Here is a 25,222-nt window from a genome sequence, read left to right on the forward strand (position 1 = left end):
ACTCGGCATCCGCACACATTCTCTCTATAATATTGTCGGGGGACGTGTCCCCTCCGCATGTAGTGAGCATGCGACCTCTCACAACAATGAAACGGGGGCAATCGAACACGACATGCTCCGCTGTTTCCTCTACACCAGCACAATTGGGGCACGCAGGAGATTCTGAGTGCCCGAACCTATGCAGGTACTGTCTATAGCAACCATGTCCTGACAGAAACTGCGTCAGGTGGAAGTTCACTTCCCCATGGCTTCTACCATACCAATCTGACACATTTGGTATTAGCCGATGGGTCCATCTACCCTTAGTGGAGTTATCCCATTCCTGCTGCCAGCTTCTGAGCGTTTCCTCTTTACACGTGTCGCGGACTCCTCTGGTACCCCTTTGGTTGAAGCATTGAGCATCTTCCTTGATGATGAGCCCGATGGGCGTCATCCCGGCTATGATGCACACGGCCTCTTTAGATACCGTCCGGTATGCACTTGCTACTCTTAAGCACATTATCCTGTACGTGCTTTCCAACCGCTTTAGGTTTCTTCTCGTTATAAGCGCTTTTGACCAGATTGGTCCTCCATACCTTAGTATGGATAGCGCCACGCTTGCCAGCAGCTTGCGTTTGCTGGCAATTACAGCAGAGCTGTTAGACATCATCCTCGAAAGCGCCGCTATAGCCGTAGATGCCCTTTTACAGGCATATTCAACGTGGCTAGCGAAGCTCAGCTTGTCATCAATCATTACCCCAAGATGCCTAAGGGATCGTTTGGACTCTATGGTGCAATCACCTACCGAGATAAGCGCCCGTTGCTCGGACTTGCGGTTGTTGACCACCACCACCTCAGTCTTGTGACGGGCCAGTCCTAGTTTCCTAGACTTCATCCATTCCTCAACCAGGGAAATAGAGTGCGCTGCTGTCAACTCTACTTGCTCCATCGATTCACCATAGACCACTAGGGTGATATCGTCGGCGAAGCCAACAATCTTAACACCCGTCGGAAGGGGCAGCCTCAGTACGTCATCGTACATCGCATTCCATAACAGCGGGCCCAGGATTGAACCTTGAGGTACTCCCGCGGTAATTCGAACGCTTTTCTGCCCCTCCTCTGTGTCATACAGTAGAATCCTACCATCAAAATAGCTTTCTAGAAGCTTACACAACTGCACCGGTACCTTGAGGCGGTGAAGCGCGTGTGCTATTGCTTCCCAGCTTGCGCTGTTGAACGCATTCTTCACATACAGAGTGACAATCGCTAGACACTTGCGCGATCCGGTTTGATGAGACACTGCCCGAATAAAAAAGTACCATTCAGTGAATGGAATAAACTATTCATGTATAATATAACGTATTGGATACAATACAGCGTACTGTAATTAAATGTCGAAGCAACATTATTCTTGTTTGAATATATGAAGAGACGTATCGAAGGAGCAGTTGATTTTATGACCACCTTGGATACTGGGAGTTGTTTATCCTCTATCAACTAGTGAAAATTTAATCATTAATAAACCAACCTTGCTACTGAGCACACGTCTTTCTCTAAAGGTTATGGGCCCAGTAGCGTCTGGCCGTTGAAGATCAATTCAATTCAAGTTTGTGAAAATTGTTACGGATTTACGGAGAAGACGGAAGGATGTCGAGTGCAGCCAAAGTAGGAATTGTTCAGTTTGCTGGCGAAGGATACGACGTATGGAAGTTCCGGGTAGAAACGCAGTTGTCGGCCCATGGCGTAAAGGAAATGATCACGAAGGATGAACCCACGGAACAACAGCAGCGGGAAGCTTTTCGGGAAAAGGACGAAAAAGCGAAGGCGCTTCTGGTGGCATACATCGCTGATTCTCACTTGGAGTACGTGCGCGACAAGAACACTGCAAAGGAAATGTGGAACTCCCTGGCAAGTACGTTCGCGAAGAAGGGTTTTGCGGCGCAAACCTATATTCGAAGATCTCTGGCAACGCTGAAGATGGAAGAAGGAACACCGTTAATGGACCATTTCCGCCGATTTGATGAATTAGTTCGACAGTTGAAGGGAGCTGGAGCTACTATTTCGGAATTGGATGCCGTGAGCCAGCTGTTCATTTCGATACCATCGTCGTATGATGTAGTAACAACGGCTATGGAGAACCTGGAAGATGATCAGTTAAAGATGGACACGGTGAAGGCGCGTTTGTTAGCCGAAGAGCAGAAGCGATCGGGAAGAGACTGCGGTTTCAAGGTCAATGGTGTTTCGGATGGATCAAGTTCAGCGTTAGCAGCGAAGCCTTTGAGAAGCAAGGAGAGGAACTCGGAGAAAAGTAAGTTTCAAGGAAAATGCTTTATTTGCGGAGAAGTGGGACACAAAAAGTTCGCATGTCCGAAGATCAAGAATCGGCGCGACAAGGCTCAAGTGGCGACCATTCCGGTGGATAGAGAAATTGCATTAGTACTATCTCAGGAAGAAAGAAAGGATCTGAACGAGGAATTGAAAATCGAATGGATCCTGGATTCGGGAGCAAGTCGTCATATGGCGTATAACGAAGAGCTGTTCCAAGATTTCAAGGAGTTCGATAATCCGCTGGTGATTGAAAGTGCGAAGAAAGGTGAGAAGCTAATCGCTACGAAAGAAGGCACAGTGAAAGGAAAGGTGGCTGGTAATGGACTGACGCTGTCCTTCGGAAACGTGCTATGTGTGAAGAATTTGAAATTCAATTTGCTGTCGTTATCGCGTTTGCTGAAATCCGGTGTGAAGGTCGAATTCAAGCCAGATCGAGCAGTTCTATCGAAAGATGGTGAAATTATAGCCGTGGCGATGTTACGTGGAAGCCTATTCTATTTGAAGATGAACTGTCTGGCGCCTGGCTCGGCAATGCTTGCGAAAGGAACCGAAGGTGAGCTGCAGTTATGGCACAAACGATTTGGACACTTAAGCTACAAGAACATTCGACGCCTGAAGCAGTACGAGATGGTTGATGGACTAGGTGAAGTCAGCAATGAGGGAGGATTTTGTGAACCCTGCGCGGAAAGCAAAATGATCCGGATGCCGTTCAACAAGACTCGACCGAGAACAACAAGACCTTTGGAGCGTGTTCATACAGATGTCTGTGGCCAGATTACACCGAAGACGGCAGATGGGTATCAGTATTTCGTGTCATTTATCGACGACTATACCCATTTTGCTGTGGTTTATCTGATGAAGCGTAAGGATCAAGTTTTCGAGTACTTCAAGGTATATGAAGCCATGGCGACGGCGAAGTTTGGATTGAAGATTGCCAACTTAAGATGTGACCTTGGAAGAGAATATTTTTCGAACGAGCAGAATGCGTATTATACGAAGCAAGGAATCCAAGTGGAATCAACGGTTGGCTACACCCCTCAACACAACGGAGTGGCAGAAAGGTTCAATAGAACAATTGCGGAAAAAATGAGAGCAATGCTTGCAGAATCCGGAGCACCGAAGACGATGTGGGGAGAAGCAGTATTGAACGCGGTGTATGTAACAAATCGAAGTCCTACTGATGCACTGAAAAGCAATACCACTCCCGCTGAATGTTGGCATGGTGAGAAACCGGATGTTGGAAAGCTGAGAGTATTTGGAAGTCTGTCATTTGCATGGATTCCGAAACAAAAAAGAAGCAAATTGGATGCAACTGGTCTGCGAAGTGTGATGCTCGGTTATGCACCGACTGGTTATCGCCTGTGGAATCTAAAAACCAGAAAAATGTTTGTGGCCAGAGATGTGAAATTCGATGAGACAAGTTTTCCGTTCAAGACACCGGAGAAAGAAATGCCTTCAAATTTGGTTATTCCGGAAGTTATCCCTGCTCCTGAACCGGTCGAGGTAGAAGATGTGCTACAAACTGTTGAAGCTGAGAACGATGCTACGAATGACGATAGTCCAGTGGTTTCAAGCGCTGATGAAGATGAATTTGAGGACACTGCTGATAACATCAGTGAAGAAAATGCATCAGCGCTCCCACCACAATTGAATAATGGGAACATCTGTGAGGAGATTGTTCCGAGGTCTAGTGGTCGGGAGCGCAGGACCCCAGGTTGGTTTACTGACTTTATTGCTCCATATAGGGCGCTTTCTGCTGCTGATGAATCCCAACAGGTACCCACGTGCTACGCTGAGGTCGACGGGCATCCGAACGAGTTAGAATGGAGGAAGGCAATCGATGACGAGCTGAGGTCCTTGGAGAAAAATCAAACCTGGACGATGGTGAAGTGTCCTGATGCGGTGAAACCTGTACCAAGTAAATGGGTGTTCACATTGAAGACTGATGCTGATGGGAATCCTGTGCGCTACAAAGCCCGTTTGGTTGCCAAGGGGTACCTGCAGCGGAAGCACATCGATTATGAAGCGACATTTGCACCAGTGGCCAAACTTTCGACTATAAGGACAATTTTGGCTGTCGTGACAAATCGGGACCTGAAGGTTCACCAAATGGACGTTAAAACGGCGTTTTTAAATGGCATTCTACAAGAGACGGTGCACATGCGAGTTCCAGAGGGGGTATGCAGTCAGCCTAATGAAGTATGCTTGTTGAAGAAATCCCTGTACGGCCTCAAGCAATCGCCTCGCTGTTGGAACGGTAGGTTTAATGAAGTTCTGGTGAACATGGGATTTGTTCGTTCCCGCCATGACTACTGTGTATACGTTCGTGGACAAGGAAGGCAGATCGTCTACATCGTGATTTACGTGGATGATTTACTAGTGGTTGCTGGAGATATCCGGACGATAAACGAAATCAAGATGAGACTGAAACAAGAATTCGAGATGACAGATATGAACGAACTCCATCATTTTCTGGGCATCAAGATAGAACGAGATGAAGATGGTGCTATGCATTTTTCCCAAGAAGCACTGATTCGGAAGATACTGATGCGGTTTGGAATGGACAATTGTAAACCTGTCAATACACCTGCTGAAACGAAGCTGCAACTTTGCCTATCGACTGAAGGTTGTAGCCATCCATATCGAGAACTAATTGGCAGCCTAATGTTCCTGATGCTGGGATCAAGACCAGACCTGTGCTTCATTGTGGGTTATTTAGCACGATTCCAAGATGCTGCAGGAGAAGAACACTGGAGGCACGCTAAGCGAGTGCTACGTTACCTTCAGGCTACCAAGGACATGAAGCTGACTTTCAAGAGGAACCTGCATGAACCACCAATCAAAGTATTTGTAGATGCTGATTATGCAAGTGATGAGCTGGATCGCAAATGTGTGTCTGGATTCCTTATTAAGGTATTTGGCTGTACAACCGTTTGGTCATCGAAGAAGCAGCGTACAGTAGCTATGTCGTCAACAGAAGCTGAATATATTGCGATGAGTTCTTCAATTAGTGAAACCATTTGGCTCAGTGGACTTTTGGCGGACCTGAGAGAATCAAAACTGTATCCTGTACCAATTCACGAGGATAATCAAGGTGCTATTGCTATGGCAGAGAAGGAAGAAACAAAACGCGTCAAGCATATTGATGTCAAGTTTCACTTCATCCGAGAAGCTGTTGCAGAACGAAAAGTAAAGCTCGTGTATGTACCAACCCAGAGGCAGGAGGCGGACATTCTTACAAAGCCGTTACCTGCTCCAGCACTAATTACATTGCGGTCAAAGATTGGATTAGAGACCATCAACTGAGAGGGGGTGAAGAGACGTATCGAAGGAGCAGTTGATTTTATGACCACCTTGGATACTGGGAGTTGTTTATCCTCTATCAACTAGTGAAAATTTAATCATTAATAAACCAACCTTGCTACTGAGCACACGTCTTTCTCTAAAATATATAATTCAAAAACAGTATAATATATTGTAACAGAACACTGTATTGTTTTTAATTGGTGTTATACCTTACAATTTTGGTCAAATTCCTATTTCGCGTAAAACAACTGTTCCTTTTTTTCTAAGAAGCTTGGGTGAAAGAAGTAAATAAAACAAGTTCAGAAAGCAAGAAATTTTCCAATGGTTCGCGACGTTCTCAAACGACCGGTTACGGAACATGAGTCCGTTGCTCGCCCACACAATAGATACCTCAGCCAGCGCAGTTGCTGGCTAGTGAAGTGTGCTATTCCTATACCTAAAAAACAATGCGCTCTCGGGCTAGGCATTGGATATATATAGAAAGCGTTGTGTTTGGATGGGCATCTAATTCTTCCGAAAGAGGTGCACTTTGCGAAAAAGGACCACGTGATTATTGAGCTGAAATCGAATTCAGGTTAACTTCTGCGTTCATGAGTCCTCTCATGGCGTAGTGGTTAACGCGCCCCAACTAGAGATCGGGGAGTCGTGAGTTCGATTCTCACTGAGAAGACGTATAACTTTTTCGCAAATCTTCACATCAATTTGTCCATCTAATCCAATTGCAAATTATATGTAATGTTTAGCTTTTCGGTAGTTGTTAAACTTCCACTCGGCTGGTTAGCCGTAAACCACGATTCATAATTAAAAACAAGTACGTTATATTATTTTTGTATTGTATTTTTTTATCCGGATGGTTTGCGCCAGCTTTTAAAAAGCGCAAATGGCTGCCGTAAACAGGCTCGCTTTCTGATAGTAATTGATCAATTTGACGTTTGTCTTGGCTCGTTTTATATTGAGCTCTTGTCGAGCGGTGTCATGAGCAAACATGCGCAAATTTGCTGGTTGAAAATACTGCCATTTGATTTTGCTGGGAACAGCTGATCTTTGTTTATATTTTCCACCAGCAATTTTTAAGTAGTGTTGGTGACATGTACCGTATATGTACACGAGCGCAGAAACCACTATTGAGCGGACCCAAGCCAAACGTCAAATCGAACGATCCCTAGCAGAAAGCGAGACTATTGGCGGCAGCTATTAGTGCTCGTAAAAAACTAGATTGACAAGAAAAGGAATTAGGCATTCCACAGCGAAATTCTCTCTCTTTCGCTCTTCAACAAAACTTGAAAACATTGGTGCCAATACCTGTCAAATTCGACAGGTACTGGCACCGTTGTTTTCAGATTTCACGAAAGAGGGAAAGAGAGCGATTTTCTGATGACGTCACCGTGCAATGGGCAATCGCCAATCTCGATGCGTGAAAAATTTCTTCCCAGAAATGATTACATTTTTCTGATCGCAGTACGCTGTTGAGAAGAAATTACATTTCAAATGGGGCTAGTGTAGGAAATTTCTTGACCCTTTCTTCACTTTTCTTGAGCCAAACAGCATACTTTTAGTCGGGATTGCACGCGTAATCAAAATCTGTATGACGAGAATAATGTCTGAGAAAAACATTTTCGCCAAATCGAAATCCACCCGAATCACCTTAAGCGGTAAAACAAAGATTGTACTAAAATATTCGGTAAAATCAGAAGCCGGCTGTCACCGAAAACGTCAAAGTCGAAGTCGGCATCGGTCGGGTCGGAGCCTGTTGACGTGCAAAGTCTTTTTGCGATTCCTCCGTGTGGACACATTTTTCGGATCATTACGAGGCGTAATCGGATTGTTTAGTGCGGATTTTACGCGAAATCTGTGGAAACTGACTTTGTGAACCCGGTGTCCAGCGATCTGAGCGAACGATGAGTACGATTTTGGAAAAGATCGCCCAAATCGAGGCCGAGGTGGGTGAAATAATATTTTGTTCGCCGATTGACTGAGAATAAGGTTATGACGGGGAATTTGTTTTTGGTTCTTCCGTAGATGGCCCGTACTCAGCGGAACAAGGCCACGGCCGGCCATTTGGGTCTGCTGAAGGCTCGATTGGCCAAACTGCGACGGGAGCTGATCACTCCCAAGGGAGGCGGCGGTGCATCCGAGCAGGGGTTCGAAGTGTCCAAAACCGGAGATGCCCGGGTTGGGTTCGTCGGGTTTCCCTCCGTCGGCAAATCGACACTGTTGTCCAATTTGGCCGGGGTGTACTCGGAAGTGGCGGCATACGAGTTCACAACGCTTACGACGGTTCCTGGCTGCATTAAATACAAGGGAGCAAAGATTCAGCTGCTCGATTTACCGGGAATCATTGAAGGCGCCAAGGATGGCAAGGGTCGTGGTCGGCAGGTCATTGCCGTGGCTCGGACGTGTAACTTGATATTCATGGTTCTGGACGTGTTGAAACCGTTGACGCATAAAAAGCTGCTGGAGCATGAATTGGAGGGCTTCGGATTGCGTCTGAATAAACAACCGCCCAACATAAGCTTCCGGAAAAAGGACAAGGGAGGAGTGAACCTAAACGCAACGGTGGCCCAATCAGAACTGGACTTGGACACCGTAAAATCCATCCTGTCCGAGTACAAGATACACAATGCGGACATCACCCTCAAATACGACGCCACGACGGATGATCTAATCGATGTGATCGAAGGCAACCGGATCTATATTCCGTGCATTTACCTGCTGAACAAGATTGATCAGATCAGTATCGAGGAGCTGGACGTGATCTATAAGATTCCGCACTGCGTGCCCATTTCGGCGCATCACCATTGGAACTTTGACGACCTGCTGGAGATGATGTGGAAGTACTTGAAGCTGGTGCGCATGTAAGTTCAAATTTTAATTACCGTAAAAAGGAGTGACTTTGATAGGTTTTTGGTAGAAAATATGTTTACATTCTGTTTTGAAGATGTTTACATTATATATTCAACACAAGTACTTCTATTTTAGTTATCGATTGCAGTTGACAGATTGCACAACAAATGATTTTGTATTTGTCGTACAACCAAAAGTCGATTTTCGATTTTGGGGTAACTTCGATAGTGGATATATAAACACATGAAAAATCAAAACCAAACTAGCATTTGACATCTTTGCACTTAGAACTGGATTGGAAAATGTTATTGAAGAACGTTAATTAGCTTTCATAAAATATATTTTTGTTGTAAGTTAGAACAAACATGAAAAAACCCTCCCCTTGGTTATGCAACTTTGTCGCGATGGGAGGGCACAATCCATTAGCCCATTAGATGTAAACCAAAGGCGTAACCTGTAGTGGTGATATCACATTTTGGTATTTTTGCCCAAAGCCGCGTCATCTTTTATATGGTATCTAGGATGTGATCCAACGGGCATTCTGCGTCGCTGATAGCATTGATGACCATTTCAAATAATTATTCTATTCGAAGTGTACATTAATGCGACGATCAGTTTGGTATTTTGCTACCAGAATGATCGGTAGCCACTCTTACTATTAGTTAGCTAGACACATCATTATCATATACGACGTAGGGAATATTATTCTGAGGAAAATGACTAGTAGATTCACTGAGTAGAAATAAGTGGCGCCAATCTTATCTATATCTCAGAAGCAAGGGAATATGGGTATTTTTCAAAAACTACCACGTCACAATACTAATGAAAAAACGGTGTTCATGTGGGCGCCATTGTCTAGTCCGTCTGAGTATTGGTCCTGGTAGAGGGGAAATTTGGCAAAAACCAGACCGAGGGTTCAGCCTTGACAAGTATAGCCAGGGCTGGTAGTAAAAAGTGGTACCGAAAAAAGTTGTTTTAGTGACCAGATTTGAAAAATAAGTGACTAAAAAGTGACTTTCGATTCTCGAAAAAGTGACTAAAAGTGACTTGAGAATCAAACCATAATCAGTTTTATTTTAATTTTATTATACTGTTTTACGATCAATATCCAATATGATAGGGAATATTCAATATGATCTACTGCAGGTAGTATAGTGGAGTATCTTATTTGGACATTTTTATTGTACTTCCAAAATTTCAAGATATTGCCTAAATGTTTTGCAAACGGGAAAATTAACATTTAGGTACGTAAACAATCCTTTTTTAGAAGATTTTCATTCTTTTCAAAATTGTATGTCTTTTGTATCACCCAAGTATTTTATTTTGCAAATTTCAATAAGAATTTGGAAAATTTGTGAAAACAATTTTTTTAACATTTGGAAATGTACATCCAAACTCGCATAAAAAAATACATCTTAAAAACCGCTAAATTTGAATTCAATTTTAACTGTGTAGATCCCAAAACTTTTCTATGACTTCAAGCCGATAAGAATTTAAGATTCAGTTTAGAAACATTATAAGCGTATAGATGAAGTTCCGTCAAATGTAATATTCAGAGAAGAATGCTTTCTATTTAGCTTATTATATTCTTCTTTAACGCTTCTACCAAGTAAGGTCAATAGCGACGGTCATTCAAAGTTGATTTTCTATAATGATAAAAATCAGGTAAAAGGAAAGGTATGGGGTTTAAATGTTGCACTTTTTTATTAAATTTAGGGGAGGGATTATTAGAGTATGTTTAAAACTACTAATTGAACTTTAACACTTCACTTTTTGCAAAAAATAAAAATACTAATTACTAGTGATTTTAGTATTTTATTTTATTTTATTTTTTTGCAGAAAATGAAGTGATAAAGTTTAATTAGTAGTTTTAATGTTAATGTACAAAAGTTTATGTGGACACTTTCAGTGACGAACTGTTCATATTTCGATAAACCAATTCATTTAAGTAACCTGTCCACCGTTGTCATGAAAAAATGCATATCAGAATGAATATATTGTATATTTAAAATAAAAGCATGGAACGAGCTCACCAAATTGATCATCCACCCCTGATTGAGCAGCTGTTTATTCAGCATGCTCATTTCACAAAAGTAAAATATCACTCCGGCGACGCGAAAACCTGAACTCGTTTGCACTCAGAGCGCGTGCAAACAAAAACGAAAAAAAAATTCGGCGACGCGACGACACAAAAAAAAAGTTTTTTTTTCGAAGCCATAACACAAGCCCTTAAGAGCACAAAACTAGAGAACCAGACAGCGGTTCAATCTAAAAACCTGATCGATAGATCATTACTCATCAAGCTCTCAGCCCGATCCGCTGTCCGCCTCTCCTGGCCCGTGCTCCTGAAAAATTGAGGTTTGGTATCGATGCATCTTCACCTTCTGCTTGGGCTTTGATGAAGCACTGCCCAACAGAACGCGTATTGAATTGACTTGAAAACGAAGTGTTAGATAATGGAAGATAAACGTCTAATTATCCACCACAAGGTACAAAAATACTTTTAAAAGGAAATACACGAGCTACTAAAAAAACTAAACACTAATAATAACTTAGATACTATTACAAATTACGTGGAACTCTATGAAAGATTAACTTTATTCCAAGCTTTTTTCACAGGAGAACCATGACCAAAATTGTGATACTGACATGAAATTTATCTGATGATGACCTTACTTAAAACATAGCCTAAAGGCTGGTTTGCTACTGACAAGAAAAGGAATCGCCTATCTCGATGCGTGGAAAATTTCTTACAATAAATGGTCAAGAAAATCTCATTTTTCTGATCGCAGTACGCAGTTGAGAAGAAATGTCACTTCAAAGGGGGCTCTCTGTATAAAATTTCTTGACCCATTCAGTCAAGGAATTTCTTTACTTTTCTTGGGCGAAACAGCATACTTAGCTTAAATTAAAAAAAAGCCTATTCATAATTTTCTCATGAAAATGTAGCTCAAAATAGATGAAAAAAGTGACTTTTTGACGAAAAAAGTGACTTTAGTTGAAACGGCATAAAAAAAGAGACTTTAAAGTGACTGGCTTAAAAAAAGTGACCAAGTCACTAAAAAGTGACTCGCTACCAGCCTTGACAGTATAGCTGTCAGGCAGCTCCAACTAAATACCACAAAAAAAACATTTTCAATGTTAGTTCTTACATGACGGGACAGCAATTGCATTTCTGCTCTGTAGAATTTCCACCGCTCGTTATTTGTTTTTAAGAAAGTCGGATATGACGTCGGAAAACTGTTCGGGAGAAATCAAACGGAATCATTCAATAAAGTATTTAGAATATTTTTTGAGTGGATATACCTATACCCCATTTTTGTGTTTTGAACTAGCTTTATATAAACATTTCACGAGATTTACGTGCGTTCTCTTATATTGGAACATTTAAATCAACTTCCTCCTTTTAATCGGCTGTCCGAAGTAGACATATTAATAACGTAATGTTTGGCAACCTCTTTTAGAGAAGTTCCATGATTTCCAATAGCTTTTAACGCTGTGAGTATAGTGTTTCTTGAATTATCTGCACGTTCTGGTTTTCTATGATAATTACGAACCTTGTTTACTTATAGCTTCCTAAAGAGCAAACACAGATTCAATCTCCAATGAGAAACTTTTCACTTGCCCCACATGATTAGAAAATTGATGGTATTTCAATTAACTTATTTTTAGTTGTTCAACATTGTCCAAGATACAAACTTTGTATCTAATAACTTGACTGAGATATTAGCAACATAAAATCTTTAATGATAATAAATCTTCGAGCTGTTTAGTAGAATACCTATAAGTAGATGAAAAAAACCCGAATTTAGTGCTATACCATATAATTCCACTAGAGATTGCATCCTTTGACAGATACGCGTATTTCGACCTCACCTGTAAGGCCGTCTTCAGTGTCGTGTACTAGACTCGACTTCATTCAGTCTAGTACACGACACTGAAGACGGCCTTACAGGTGAGGTCGAAATACGCGTATCTGTCAAAGGATACAAACTCTAGTGGAATTAAATGATATAGTACTAAATTCGATAAAATCTTTGCCCACTAGCGCCATCTAGTGAATGTTTTCCAAACTAATTCAATAGGGTGAATAGATCTCATTCAGTTGAACACATTTGTCGAAGACACCAATGTTGTATCTATTTATTTCATGTCGTCAATCAGAAGTAGACCATTTTGTTACAATTTGACACTTAATATTATATAGTTTGAAAACGTTATTTTCTTAAACTAGTTCGAATTTTGATATGACATAAATTTGTGTTTTAGTTCCGATTTCGTCATAGTAAAGTCCATGGTTTCGCAATGTTTATTGTAAACAGACATTATTTGATTTAAAGGCTCAAATTTGGCATAATTTGTGCGGTGATGGTTTGTATAAAAAATACTACGACTTCGCAGTTGTCTTGAAGGAGCATAAAAATTTAATTTTGATAAAAGTGTCATCGAGTCAATACGATGCGAAACTATATCGTTTACGAACGAGACCATTGCAAATTCGCGACGTTTCTTCAATGTTTGAATATTAATGAGCATGCATCGTGCTTCATAAGATGGTAGAGGTAACCTTGTCCAACCTAATTTTCGAAGTGCGAACAACAGAAATTGTTTTTGAACTGATTCTATACGATTTTCATGGGTTGATGAAAATGGTGACCAAACTATGCTACAGTATTCTAAAATTGAACGCACATAGGTTATGTATAATGTTTTTATAGTGTATGGATCGTGAAAATTATAGCTAAATCGTTTTATAAATGCTAACATCTTGTTTGCCTTGTTGATAATTGTATTATAGTGATCTATAAAAGTAACTTTGGAATCTAAAATCACTCCTAAATCTCTTATTCTTACGCATTTTTCTACTAGTCGATTCCCTAGGTAGACTGTTGTGTTAGGTATACTACGCTTTCTGCTAAAGGACATTGAATTACATTTTTTCACGTTCAATTGAAGAAGGCTTTTATTGCACCATTTGTAAAACATATCAATTTCATTTTGAAAAGTATGTATATCTTCATCGTTTACTATTTCAAGAAACAGTTTCATGTCATCAGCATATATGAGAGCTTTCACTTTTTTCAGAATGAAGGAAATGTCGTTAACGTATAAAATAAAGAATAATGGCCCTAAATGAGACCCTTGAGGAACTCCCGATGTAACTTTGATCGGAATAGATTTTACTCCTTTGTATCTAACTATTTGTTGGCGATTAGTAAGATAAGACTCTACCCATTTAAGAAGGTCCGGTTGAAATCCTATTTTTTCTAACTTAAAAAGCAACATTGGTATGTCAATGCGATCGAAAGCTTTACTGAAATCTGTATAGAGAGCTTCCACGTGATTACCATTATCCATGGCTGTCAAAGAATAATGAATGAACTCCAGCAAGTTTGTGCATGTTGAGCGTTCTTTAAAAAAACCATGCTGAGTATGAGTTATTCTGTTTTTAACCATATCGAATAAAATTTTATTTATTATTGCCTCGAAAATCTTTGGAATACAAGAGATAATGGCTATCCCACGATAATTACGTATGTCGGATTTTTTGCCACTTTTAAAGATCGGCACTAAAAATGAGCTTTTCCATGTTTCAGGGAAACTACCTGATTGCAGAGACATATTGTAGAGCCAAAATAGCGGAGATGCAAGTTCGATTGATAACATTTTCAAAAATACAGGTGGAATCCCGTCAGGTCCAGCACCTTTAGAGACATCTAGACTTTTTAGTGCATCTACAATATCATGTACTTTGATTTGATTGACGCAAATGTCATTTGGGATTTCCGGAAGAAATGAGAAATATTCACGATCTCGATTATTTTCCGAATAAGTAGTGTAAACGTCTTGAAAAAATGTTGCAAACAGATTGCAGCTTTCTTCAGGGTTCACACCAATTTTATCATCAAGGTGCATTTCAGATGGAAAGTTGTTAGATTTGGTTTTTGTTTTAACGTAATTAAAGAAATTTTTAGGACATGATTTCAATTCACGCTCAGTTCGTTTATTATACTCTTCAAATGCGGTATCAATGGCAAGATTTAATTGATCGCAAATATTTAAATAGTTAATTAAATTTGCATCATTTTTACATTTTTTGTATATTTTATGTGCCTTTTGCTTACGATTCTTTAAATTTTTGATTTCTCTACTAAACCATATAGGATACTTTGAGTTATGATTCCTTCTTCTTTTTATTAAGGGTATATCGTCGTGTATTATGTCGTTTAAACTTTTGTAAAACATTTTAACGGCAGATTCAACATTTTCTTCGTTTCTTAACACATTTTGCCAACTTACTTGATTGATTTTCTGTCTTATATTGTCATAATTTGCTGAACGATAATCATGAACTTCTTCAAAGTCGCAATCTTTAGGTCTGTTATTTCCATGCACGAATAAAGAAAACTCAATAGCTGTATGAAAAAGTTCGTTTTTCCATAAGGGAGTCAATGATTCTACCACACAGAAATCTTCATCAGTATTGGTCATTAAGAGATCTAAATAACAGTTCTGCTGATTTTTAACGTGGTTAATATGGTTTAGACCTAGACTTGCCGATGTATCACATATAAATTGCAAAACCTCATTTTCTCCAAATATTGGCAGCAGGATGCTCTCGTTGTCGACGTCTGGGAAGAAATCAATATCACGTTGATTGAAATCTCCATATATATGCACTTTTGTTTCGGGAGGAAATCCGCCAATAACATGTTCAACAATATTGTAAAATTTCTCATAAACTATTTTACGAGCGTTTTTCGGCGGAAAATACACAGACACAAACACATGTGTTTCGCCTGCTATGTGTACTTTCACCCATACATGCTCAAACTCTTTAAATTTAGTGGTTTCTATGATTTCTGCACTAAACAATGTAGAAACAGCAATTAAGACTCCTCCTCCTGACTTCTTCTCAGACGTTTGACAGTCACGATCATTCCTAAAAACATCATAATTATTTCCAAAAACTTCTTCACTATTCACAGTTTCATCCCAGCTAGTTTCTGTTGCCAAAATAACTGTGTAGGGACATGTTAAAATTCTACTATGGATTTCTTTCATCTTAGAGGCGCTTTTCATACGGTTAAAATTTTGGCAATAAACCAAAACTTCTGTACCTAACTGTGAAGAAGTTTTAGAAGTAGTAGAACAATCTGATTTACTTAGATTAGTTACCTCTTCATCTTGCAATTCGGCACTTGTTAAATTTGAAGATATATTTAGATCTAACACGTCATTGTTGTTTTCTTCATCTAGGGAGAGCGTCAGTTTCGTTGAAAACACGAGTACCTAGTACATCCACACGATTTGCATGATGCAGTTGATGTTGAAGGACAGCTCGGCTCCATCCAGTTTGTTGGTTGGTTGGTGGCGGGAACGTGACGTTGTTGACCATTGCAGACTGGATAGGGGTTTAGAGTTTCTCCCCTTTGGAATTGTATAGGTGGGTAGTTCGTTGGCGGTCTCGAGTATCGATCCTTTGCTATAGCCAGAAGCTCCCTGTCAGGTGGAAGGAAATTGTTTCCTTTTCGACATCTGTTTATAAACACCTTTGGTTTTTGGCTGTTGTCATGATCACACTTTCTGTTACTTCTGCCCCTGAAGTGACTGTCGTTATAGTTCATAATGTTTGGTAAAACATTTAACGGCTTTTCTTTGTTGTTCATATTAGTATTTGTCGTGCTCTTAGAAGTGTTGAAGCTTTTCTTTGCTTTCTTCCGCTTTTGGGCCTTTTCTTTGGCTTTTTGCTGTAGTGCACGGCGTTTCTGACGTTTGTCATATTCCGTCCAGTCCGAACGCCAAACTTTTTTAGTTCCAAGTAAACGCCAACCTGCGGTACCAGAGTTTAAATCAGCAGTTTCAGCCAACTCTTGTAATAGGCTTGGCGGTGACTCATTTTCCACAAATCGGGCAGTACCAATGCTAGCGTTATGTTCATTGCAATGAGCAGCCATTTCAATGGTTATGCTGCTCAACGACTGAACCTCGGTACAGATCTTTTTCAATTCATCAGTCAGATCCACCGTTAACGCCTCAACAAAATCTTCAATATGTTGTTTTGAAGATTTCATTGAAATATCTAAAAGGCCAGTTAAATGGTTTTTTATAGCAATCAAATCGTTGCTGGGCATATCATTTGTATTTCCTGAATATTTTTCGGCCACACGCGATAATGGCGATACAGCATTTGATACGCTCGACGATGTGCTGCTGTTAATGCACAGCACCGATTCCTTGAGCTGAAGCTCAATTTGGTCAAATAATTCACCCATTGCGCTGAGCTTTTTCAGATCAGCAGCTATTCGAAGATTGGCGTCAGTTTGCGCCCTAATTGAATTAATTAGCTGCTGCTGTTGATGCAGCACTTTGCGGGTGTCAATGCCGGTTTTCAAATTATGTTGACAATCGTCACATAGAGGTACCATGTACGACAAAATAAAACACTCTTGGTGCCGTTGTACTCCAATGCACGTCTCATCACTGAACTGAGATATGAACAATCAAAATGTTCAACCACTAGCGCCATCTTTTGAGTGTTTTCCGAACTAATAAGGTTTTATGCGAAAAGGTTTCATTTAGTTGATCAACTTTATCGAAGACACCAATCTTGTATCTCACAACTGGACTAAGATATAAGCAAATAAAGTTTTGGCTCATTAGCGCCATCTTGGGAGCGTTTTCTGAATTTATAAGGTTCTATGCGAATAGATATTATTGAGTAGAGAAGGTATCGACCGTGATTGTTTTTAATATAGACGACTGGTTCCCCTATGGCTTGCTCAATTTTCACCACCTAATTAATTTCAATCTTGTCGCTCCCTTGCGACGCCTATCCACCTATGCATTTCATCATTTGTAAAAAATCTTCTATAGACTCCCTTTTCCTTTGAGTCGCATGACCGATATAGCCATAACAAATAATATGATATTATTGAGTTTTTCAACTTTGTCGAAGACACCAGTTTTGTATCTCATCACTGGACTGAGATATAAACGAAGCAAATATTTGTACGTCGGAAAGTTGTTTCATATGTTGCTTATATATGCATCATTTGTTGGCGTCTGTGCGCCACCTGCTAAGTTAATTCTGAATTAAAATAGTTACCAAGTGGAAGTCAGCAGTCCTGTGATCAACTTTGCAGAAGACAGTTTTCTCGTAAACCTTTTTATTTTCAAGATATTTGCACTACAAGTACTAGTTTTTAGGACGCTGGGCGGATATGGGTTAATAAGTACAATGTAGCTTCACTGTAGTAATAAATAATATAAAATCAATTTTCTATACTTGACAAGGTTTCGAAGACAATCAATGAGTGAAAGAATTACCTATTAGAAAAGCTAATGAACTAATAATATCAAATATTTTTATATAAACCAGCATCGTCAATCAGTGAACTAAATTATAATTGTATATCTGTATATGATAAAAACAGATAAAGTTTGTAAAGTTGTCACCATCGAGTGAATTGCGTTCTTTATAGTAATGTTCAATCATTATAAAAAACTTCTAAAGCGTCGCATCGTGCCATCAGCAGCCCTTAGCATCACTCTCATATTGTTATTATTTTGTTGTTTATACAATTTCTAGAAGCTCATCTTATTCTTTCTTACTTGTACAGTATGGCCCATAAAAAATGCGGAAATTGTTTGAACATAAATTTAGTATCCACAAGCGTTATTTTCATTGTTTTCACTAGTAATTTCTGATTATTGTAGTATATTTTGACATAACTTCGCTATCCAGGACAATTGTTGTCATATTTTTGTTACTGTCCTATATAATGTAATAAAGCAAAGAAGTTCAAAGGTTTTGTACGCCCAAAGCTAGAAACAGCGTCTGATTGTCGTATACTCTGGTGATAAATTTTCCACCTTCGAAAATCACACTTTATTGTTGAAAATTTTAGTTTGTTTGGTATCAGAGGATGGAGGAGTTCTTAGAGAACAAGTGTTTCATGATCACAATAAAATATGTTTCTAGGGTCATAGTTTTGAGGGCATTTGAGTCTTATAGGTTTGCTATGCCTTTATTTTTTGTTAAAGTGAATAAAAAAATAAATACGGAGGCCTATAACAGATTTTTGAGGATGAAATTTGTTCCTTCGGTTAGAGACAACTTATATAAATACTAGCTCACAGATTTTGAGCAAAACGAAGCCGCTTATCACACTTATATGAAGGTTCAAACAAATCTCTCCGAAATGAGCCGTTTTTTCGAAAATGTGTATAAGTCTCCAATGACCCAGGTATGAACCAATTATTTTATTTGATATGGGCGTATGCTGGAGACAAGGCCTGTAAGTAGCTCACGCCATCGTTCATGTTTTAGAGGCTTTCATCACACAGATAATAAACTCGACGTCCGCATGATAAAATTTAAAGGGATGTTTCCAATTCGTCTCTGGTAAGGTGAAAGTAACAGATAAATATCATGTCCAAAGCGAAAAACTTAGTCTACATAGATTAAACAATACACGTAATGAATAATATTTATGTTTCATTCACATTTTCTATGTAAAAACTACCATAAAACATGATATGACGATTTTCGCATTTTTTTTATGGGCCATACTGTACAATGGTCGGTCTATTTGGAATTTTAACTCACAAATTACATTTCTTTCAGCACATTTACATTTTGCAGCATTAATCGCATTAGATTGTCAAGTCTTTTCCAATTCCCTATACCTTACCCCTACCCTTCCTTTCCTTTCCGATGGTGTTCAAGCGGTCCTCATAGACTATTACGGCCATTACATATCCCTGCCCCCGGCTTTGGACTGACTTGCGCTCTCATTGCCCCACCAAACGCTGCAAAATGAAAATGAAATGAAATGAAAATGTAAATTAGATCAATTTTCTCAAATTAATTTAATGAGCAGCGAGTGGCGTACTTATGGTAGGTACCTGTTGGCAAATTTCCAGACTTTCAGCTACATCCAATTTCCAGTTGAGGTCGAAATACGCAAATATGTCAAAGTACACTAGCTCTAGTGGCATTTATAAATAGTACTAAAATTGGCTACCATTTACTTATAAGTATTCCACGAAGCAGCTCGAGGGTTTATTATTATTATGTAGAAAATCGTTATCTTATGTGTGCATATATTGACATTTTTAAATTTGAGCAAACAACTTTCATTTAAATGCTTTAACAATTTTAATGATTTAATTTCTAATTTGAAACACTATAACAGTTGGCGCCAGTGGCAAAAAGTACAGTCAACAACCTTTCGAACATTCAGTTTCTCTCGCTGGCCGCCGAGCGGCGACACTGATGTGTGTATTCCACTCACTGATCGCGCTACGCTGGATTGTCAAATTTCTCAAACTTCAAACACAAGCGCATGGAAGTATGGTAGTCGAGAACTGACAAAACATATTGAAAATAAGGGAAAACGTAAATTACTAGCAATTAGAAAATTGTATCGAAAAAGTAGTGATTAGAAATCAAGCGTAATGGTAATACATAACTTTTTGTGTTTAGTTCATCTTCCATGGTGCTTTCTTTGCTTCAGGATTTCGTTCTAACTACCACTGAAAAAGAGCCATCTATTTCCTTTTCAGTTTTGAATATCGCCCTATTGTCTCTAAAATTGAACAAAATCGATCATGAATTAAATAAATAAGATAGAGATACTTTATTGGACACTACATTTGCAACTTTTTCGATTTTCCTTGCAAAAATGGTCAACTTCAGAGGGCAATATCTCAGTTATTTATGGACCGACTTAAATGAAATTTTCACAACTCATCAGACATTTATTTTGGAGTGATTTTCCCATTCACGAATTCAAAAGCAATAGCGTTTTGCCCAAAGTGAATTTTGTGGCTATTTTTTTTTATAAATGACACAACTTGGAATAATCAAGGAACAGCTTCATGGTGTCTTCAGCAAAGTTGCTGATTCAGACGAGATGAACTAGTTTGCTCGAGACAATTTTTGTGTATGGCTTCTATATTTTCAGATAAATAATTTATAACTTCCGCCAAAAAAATCACTTAAGTCAAACTGTTATTACTTTTGTGCTCGTGATTGGAAAATTTACTAAAAAATATGTATTGAAATTTAAGTTACGTCTGATGTGCTGTGAAAATTTCTTTCAAATCGGTTCATATATAGCTGAGGTCTAGCCTACCAAATTGAACGATGTTGTATTGACAATTGAAAAAGTTTAAAATGTATTGTCCAATATTGTGTATATGCTTCAATATGTGTGCCTTTTGTCGTTTTCGTTTTTAGAAATTGGGTCGGTGATCAACACATAAACCAACTAACGTCAAACAAATTGTAGTTCGGTCGAACCTGAATCGAGTTGGGGTTGAAACTGTGATTCAGAACGGGTTTCGCCAACCTAGGATCAAAAACGAATTCGACATTTGAACATTTTGCCTGAAGAATTAATAATTAAGTAAATTCGATATTTACAGCGACTCAACAACGAAATCGCGTCGATTTTTTGTTGCTGCCGCTGAAAAAAACACGTTGACTTAGACTTAATTCGTTTTTTCATCCTTCATTTTCATGGAGAATTAAAATCCAGAGATTAAAAATTGATTTGAAAAAAAAATTAAAAATCAAGAAAATTCTGAAAACTACGGATTCGCCGAGAACCCAACAGCTGATATCTCGGTAATAATTTGACCATTCTCGGTAAAACTTTTTCCGAATTTCGGTAACGTTCGCCGAGATCTCGGCAAAAAAAATGTTGGTGCCGAAATCTCGGTAAAATATGTACCGAGATTCGGCATTGAAAATTACCGAATTCTCAGCTAACCCAACAGCTGAGAATTCGGTAATTTTCAATGCCGAATCTCGGCGAAACGAAGTCGGTGAAATAATTTAAGTGTGTATACCGGAAAATTTGGAAAAAGCGGGAATTTAAATATATAAATTGGTGGCCACCCTGTAAATAAATCCAAACTCCTGTTGATTCCAGCTACACGAAACCGAAGGGACAACTGCCGGACTACAGCTCGCCGATTGTGCTACACAACGAGCACACGACGATCGAGAACTTCTGCAACAAACTGCATCGCACCATCGCCAAGGAATTCAAATAGTGAGTTGATCATTTTGTGTTTTTATTAGAAATAAATATTAAATTCGACATTTTTTTGTTCCTACTTTTCAGTGCCCTGGTGTGGGGTTCCTCCGTGAAGCATCAACCGCAGAAGGTCGGCATCGATCACGTGCTGAACGACGAAGACGTCGTACAGATCGTGAAAAAGGTTTGAGAGCCTGCCCAGCAAATCAGCAACAATTGTGTAAGTCTATTACTATTAAATCATTTATTCAACAGTTTCTTTTTGAAAATGGCAAAGTTTCAGTTCTGTTTTCCTTATCGTTAGAGAAAGCCTTACATTTATACAACAGCGTTTACAGTTCGTCTTCGCCCTCGTCTTCCTCGGCCGTATTGGTATCCCTAATTCTAGTTCCACCGTCGTCCTCATCGTCATCTTCGTCGTCGTCGTAATCATCGTCGTACTCAGCGGAGGATGGGGTGGTCGAAGTTTTGACGAATAGCCTCAACTTGTTCATGGCCTGTCTGTGGCGCGAATTTGGATGGAAGACTGGTTTGATGGTGGAAAACCTTGGAGTCGTCGAAGCCTCCGTTGTGGTCGTTGTGGAAGTGGTAGTTGTGGTTGTCGATAGTCTTGTAGATCTGACCCTTGTCGGGTACGGTGGTCGATTCTGTAATCTTGCGAGGCGTTGCTCTTGCGGGGACAGGGTTGTCCTGTTACTAGTCGATGATGGTTCCGAGGTTGTCGACGGGGTTGTAGTTGTGACTAGTTCCGTTGTTGTGTCCTCGTCCATTGGCGTAGTCTCAACATAATCTTTAAAAGGTTCTTGGGTAGTGACTTCGGGTGTGGTTTCCTCGATACTTTCCGTAGTCGGCTTCGCAGTCGTTTCCGGATAGACTAAGTGTACTTTGGTGAGCGATTCCGGACTTTCCGTCGTTGGTTCCGGTGGTAACATTATCATAATGTTTGAAGACATCAAATCTGGAGGTTTCCTCCAGGCACCTTGCCGATCGAATCCGTTTTCATCGAAATAGAAGTCTTCGTTCCCAACCGTTTGATAATACGGTCCACAGCAATGATTGTACGTGTGATCCTCACACTCGAAGTTGGTGTTCAGGAAGTTCTGCTCGTTCAAGCTGACCCCTTGGCTGTAGCAGGTGTTGATCGGTACGCAAGGACACCGTCTCAGCAATGAATCGATCTCTTTGAACATCAAAGTCTGATCCACTGGAACGGTTGCCGCTTGGATGGCCGGAAGCAACAAGCTAACAACCGTCACAATTCGAGGCAAATCCATTCTAGAAGAAAACCACGGAATAGATTATCGACTACACTTTGAAACACACATCATATTTTCATGAGCACAAACCTAGAGAACCAGACAGCCGTTTAAGGGAAAAACTTGATCGATCAGTTACTCGCTGGCCCACTTCTGTCTTTTATTCTCTCCAGTCCACTTTTTGGGTTCCATAACAACTGTGCCAGCTTCCAGCTCGATCCCTGGAACTATGATTTAGCGTCATTTGCTTTCATTGAATAACTTTCTTTCACAAGTGTCGAACTGCTTCGCTGTCCTCGGCAACCCGATGGAAATCTGCGTTCAGAGTCACCTCTGGCGAATCTTCATTGCAAAAGTAAGTTATCCCATAGGAAATCCCATACAAACTTTGAACGGTTGGTACTAAATTAATGTTTCACTGATCGAGCTGAAATTTTGCACAGTTGTTATGTGACACAAATGGTATCCAAATAGTGGACTTTGGATTTTGTCAATGTCCAATCAATCATGTTTTCAGCTCGAAACGCTATTTTTGGTTCTCTAGATTTGTGCTCTTGAAGTTTTGAGATATTGCTGCTTCTTCTCATCTGCACCTTAAGAGCCCGATCACTTACCTGTGTTCTTGTCTGCTAAACACTCATTACGACCCTTCACGCAAATTAACATTAAACCGCTGCTGGCGCATGGCATGGCTTTAAATAATTTTTGGCGCGATTCTGCTTAGTTGGGCAAAAACTGGATTTGCACCACCACCACAATTCGCAATGCGCTTTTGTTGCATAAATTCCCCACAGGTTCAATGTTCGTGGCGCTTCGCACGCACGCACACCTGTTGTCGTGTAGGTGCCTGGCGCTAATAGAGATGTGCCCTCGGGAGCTTTACGCATTCTGTTGGGGGTCAATTCTGATACTGGTTGCAAAATTTGAATTCTCATCCAGTGCGTTGCGATGCCAGTTAGAACAAGTATGCTTTACGTAACGAGGCTTTGGTTCATCTGGTACGGTTCATTGAGACTTGCTTTTAAAGAATTTGCGAGAAGTGTACATTCCTGAGCAGATTAGTATTGATCTTGACAAAATATTTTCGTAGAGGAATGGCATAGGGTGTGGATCATCAACGAAAAACAATTCATCTTAAATTGAAAGATGATTTATATCTAAGTGACCAAATGTGTCCCGGAAAAATCCGGTACGTTGTGTCAGATCTTATCCCCAATGGAGCGCTATCAATATTGGATGTGTAATTTACTGCCAAGTTAAAAATTGTTCGGTTCCGGATACTCCGGGACTTCTGGTCACTTTAATCTACATAGTGACTAATTATCACATTCGTTAGTTAATTTTCTTATCACATCATCAAATTTTTGAATAATAATAAAATAATATACTATATATCGAATTCTAATAGTTTGTCAATAATGGTCATCTATTCGACCATCATAAACTGTTTCCATTTAGAGTAAAGTGGGGCAAAAGTTCGATCTTAGTGGTATAATCAAAGTTTTCAGAAAAACAATAGCAGTTGAAACAAAATAAATACCATAGGGGCGATCAGGGCCAGAGCGTTAATGATTAACGGGTCGCAATGATTTATTAAGTAATTAATGATTACATTCAATTTTATCATGATTTATGATTATGATCATTGATTAAAATTTCTTAAGTCATGATTAATGATTGTGATTGATTTTTAAGCCAGAGTATGATTAATGATTATGAATGATGATTAAATTACAATTTTAGATGATTAATGATTATGATTAATGATTAAACTCAGTATGATTAGTGATTATGATTAATGATTATGATTGACCCTTACATGCCTAATGTCAAATTTGATCAAAATTATATTGTGAGCTCATTGTGAACTTGCACTATACAAATCTCATCCAACAAGTCGTTGGCGAGTAGTGTGTGATTATTGAGATGAAATCGAATTCAGGTTAACTTCTGCATCCGTGAGTCCTCTCGTGGTGTATGGATAACGCACCCTATCTAGTGAACAGGGAGTCGTGAGTTCGATTCTCACCAAGAAGACGTGTAATTTTATCGCAAATTTCACACTTTTTTTTCATTTAATCCATATGCGAAGTATATGTAATGTTGTTTTTCAAAATTATGTTTTTCAGTCGTCTTCTAACGAAATTCCGTAAATATTAGGATTGCAGTTTGTCTTTGAAACTGCGGGTATCGATTTGTAAATTACGATAGTTCCGAATTCATGATGAGAACTATTTGATTCAGTTTTTTTTAATCATAAGTGTACCGATAAATTTTAAATAGTGTGATCATTCGTTGCATACTTAAAGGTTTTTTGGGCATCTCATGTCATTTAATTATTGTTTTTATGATTAATCTTTGATGACTCATGATTAACAAACAATCATATATAAAAATCTTCTGAACTTCGCTATGGCAAATTAATCACAGTTTTCAATCACAAATCGTGATTAATTG

General features: G+C 39.4%; 2 protein-coding genes across 2 annotated transcripts; one reads left to right on the forward strand and one right to left on the reverse strand.

Annotated features, from left to right (window-relative positions):
- Nucleotides 1–7,323: 7,323 nt before the first annotated feature.
- Nucleotides 7,324–21,788, forward strand: LOC5566689 (GTP-binding protein 128up). Its single transcript, XM_001651046.2, has 4 exons — nucleotides 7,324–7,553; nucleotides 7,633–8,468; nucleotides 21,402–21,524; nucleotides 21,597–21,788. Exons 1-4 carry the CDS (start codon nucleotides 7,512–7,514, stop codon nucleotides 21,697–21,699), a joined length of 1,104 nt encoding a protein of 367 aa, XP_001651096.1. The 5' UTR covers nucleotides 7,324–7,511; the 3' UTR covers nucleotides 21,700–21,788.
- On the reverse strand, nucleotides 21,731–23,904 carry LOC5566688 (cell wall protein DAN4). Its single transcript, XM_001651045.2, has 2 exons — nucleotides 23,380–23,904; nucleotides 21,731–22,784 (listed from the first exon to the last, which is right to left on the reverse strand). The coding sequence occupies exon 2, from the start codon at nucleotides 22,781–22,783 to the stop codon at nucleotides 21,842–21,844; it is 942 nt and encodes a 313-aa protein (XP_001651095.2). The 5' UTR covers nucleotide 22,784; nucleotides 23,380–23,904; the 3' UTR covers nucleotides 21,731–21,841.
- Nucleotides 23,905–25,222: the final 1,318 nt, after the last annotated feature.

The sequence above is a fragment of the Aedes aegypti genome, chromosome 3, assembly GCF_002204515.2.
Source record: "Aedes aegypti strain LVP_AGWG chromosome 3, AaegL5.0 Primary Assembly, whole genome shotgun sequence".
Taxonomy (NCBI): domain Eukaryota; kingdom Metazoa; phylum Arthropoda; class Insecta; order Diptera; family Culicidae; genus Aedes; species Aedes aegypti.

Excerpts from the sequence above, each read along its gene's own strand:
- LOC5566689 (XM_001651046.2), top strand. The coding sequence starts at position 7,512 with ATGAGTACGATTTTGGAAAAGATCGCCCAAATCGAGGCCGAG. Across the intron at positions 7,554-7,632 it reads TCGCCCAAATCGAGGCCGAG|ATGGCCCGTACTCAGCGGAA; the intron begins GTGGGTGAAATA and ends GTTCTTCCGTAG. Across the intron at positions 8,469-21,401 it reads TACTTGAAGCTGGTGCGCAT|CTACACGAAACCGAAGGGAC; the intron begins GTAAGTTCAAAT and ends TGTTGATTCCAG.
- LOC5566688 (XM_001651045.2), bottom strand. The coding sequence starts at position 22,783 with ATGGATTTGCCTCGAATTGTGACGGTTGTTAGCTTGTTGCTTCCGGCC.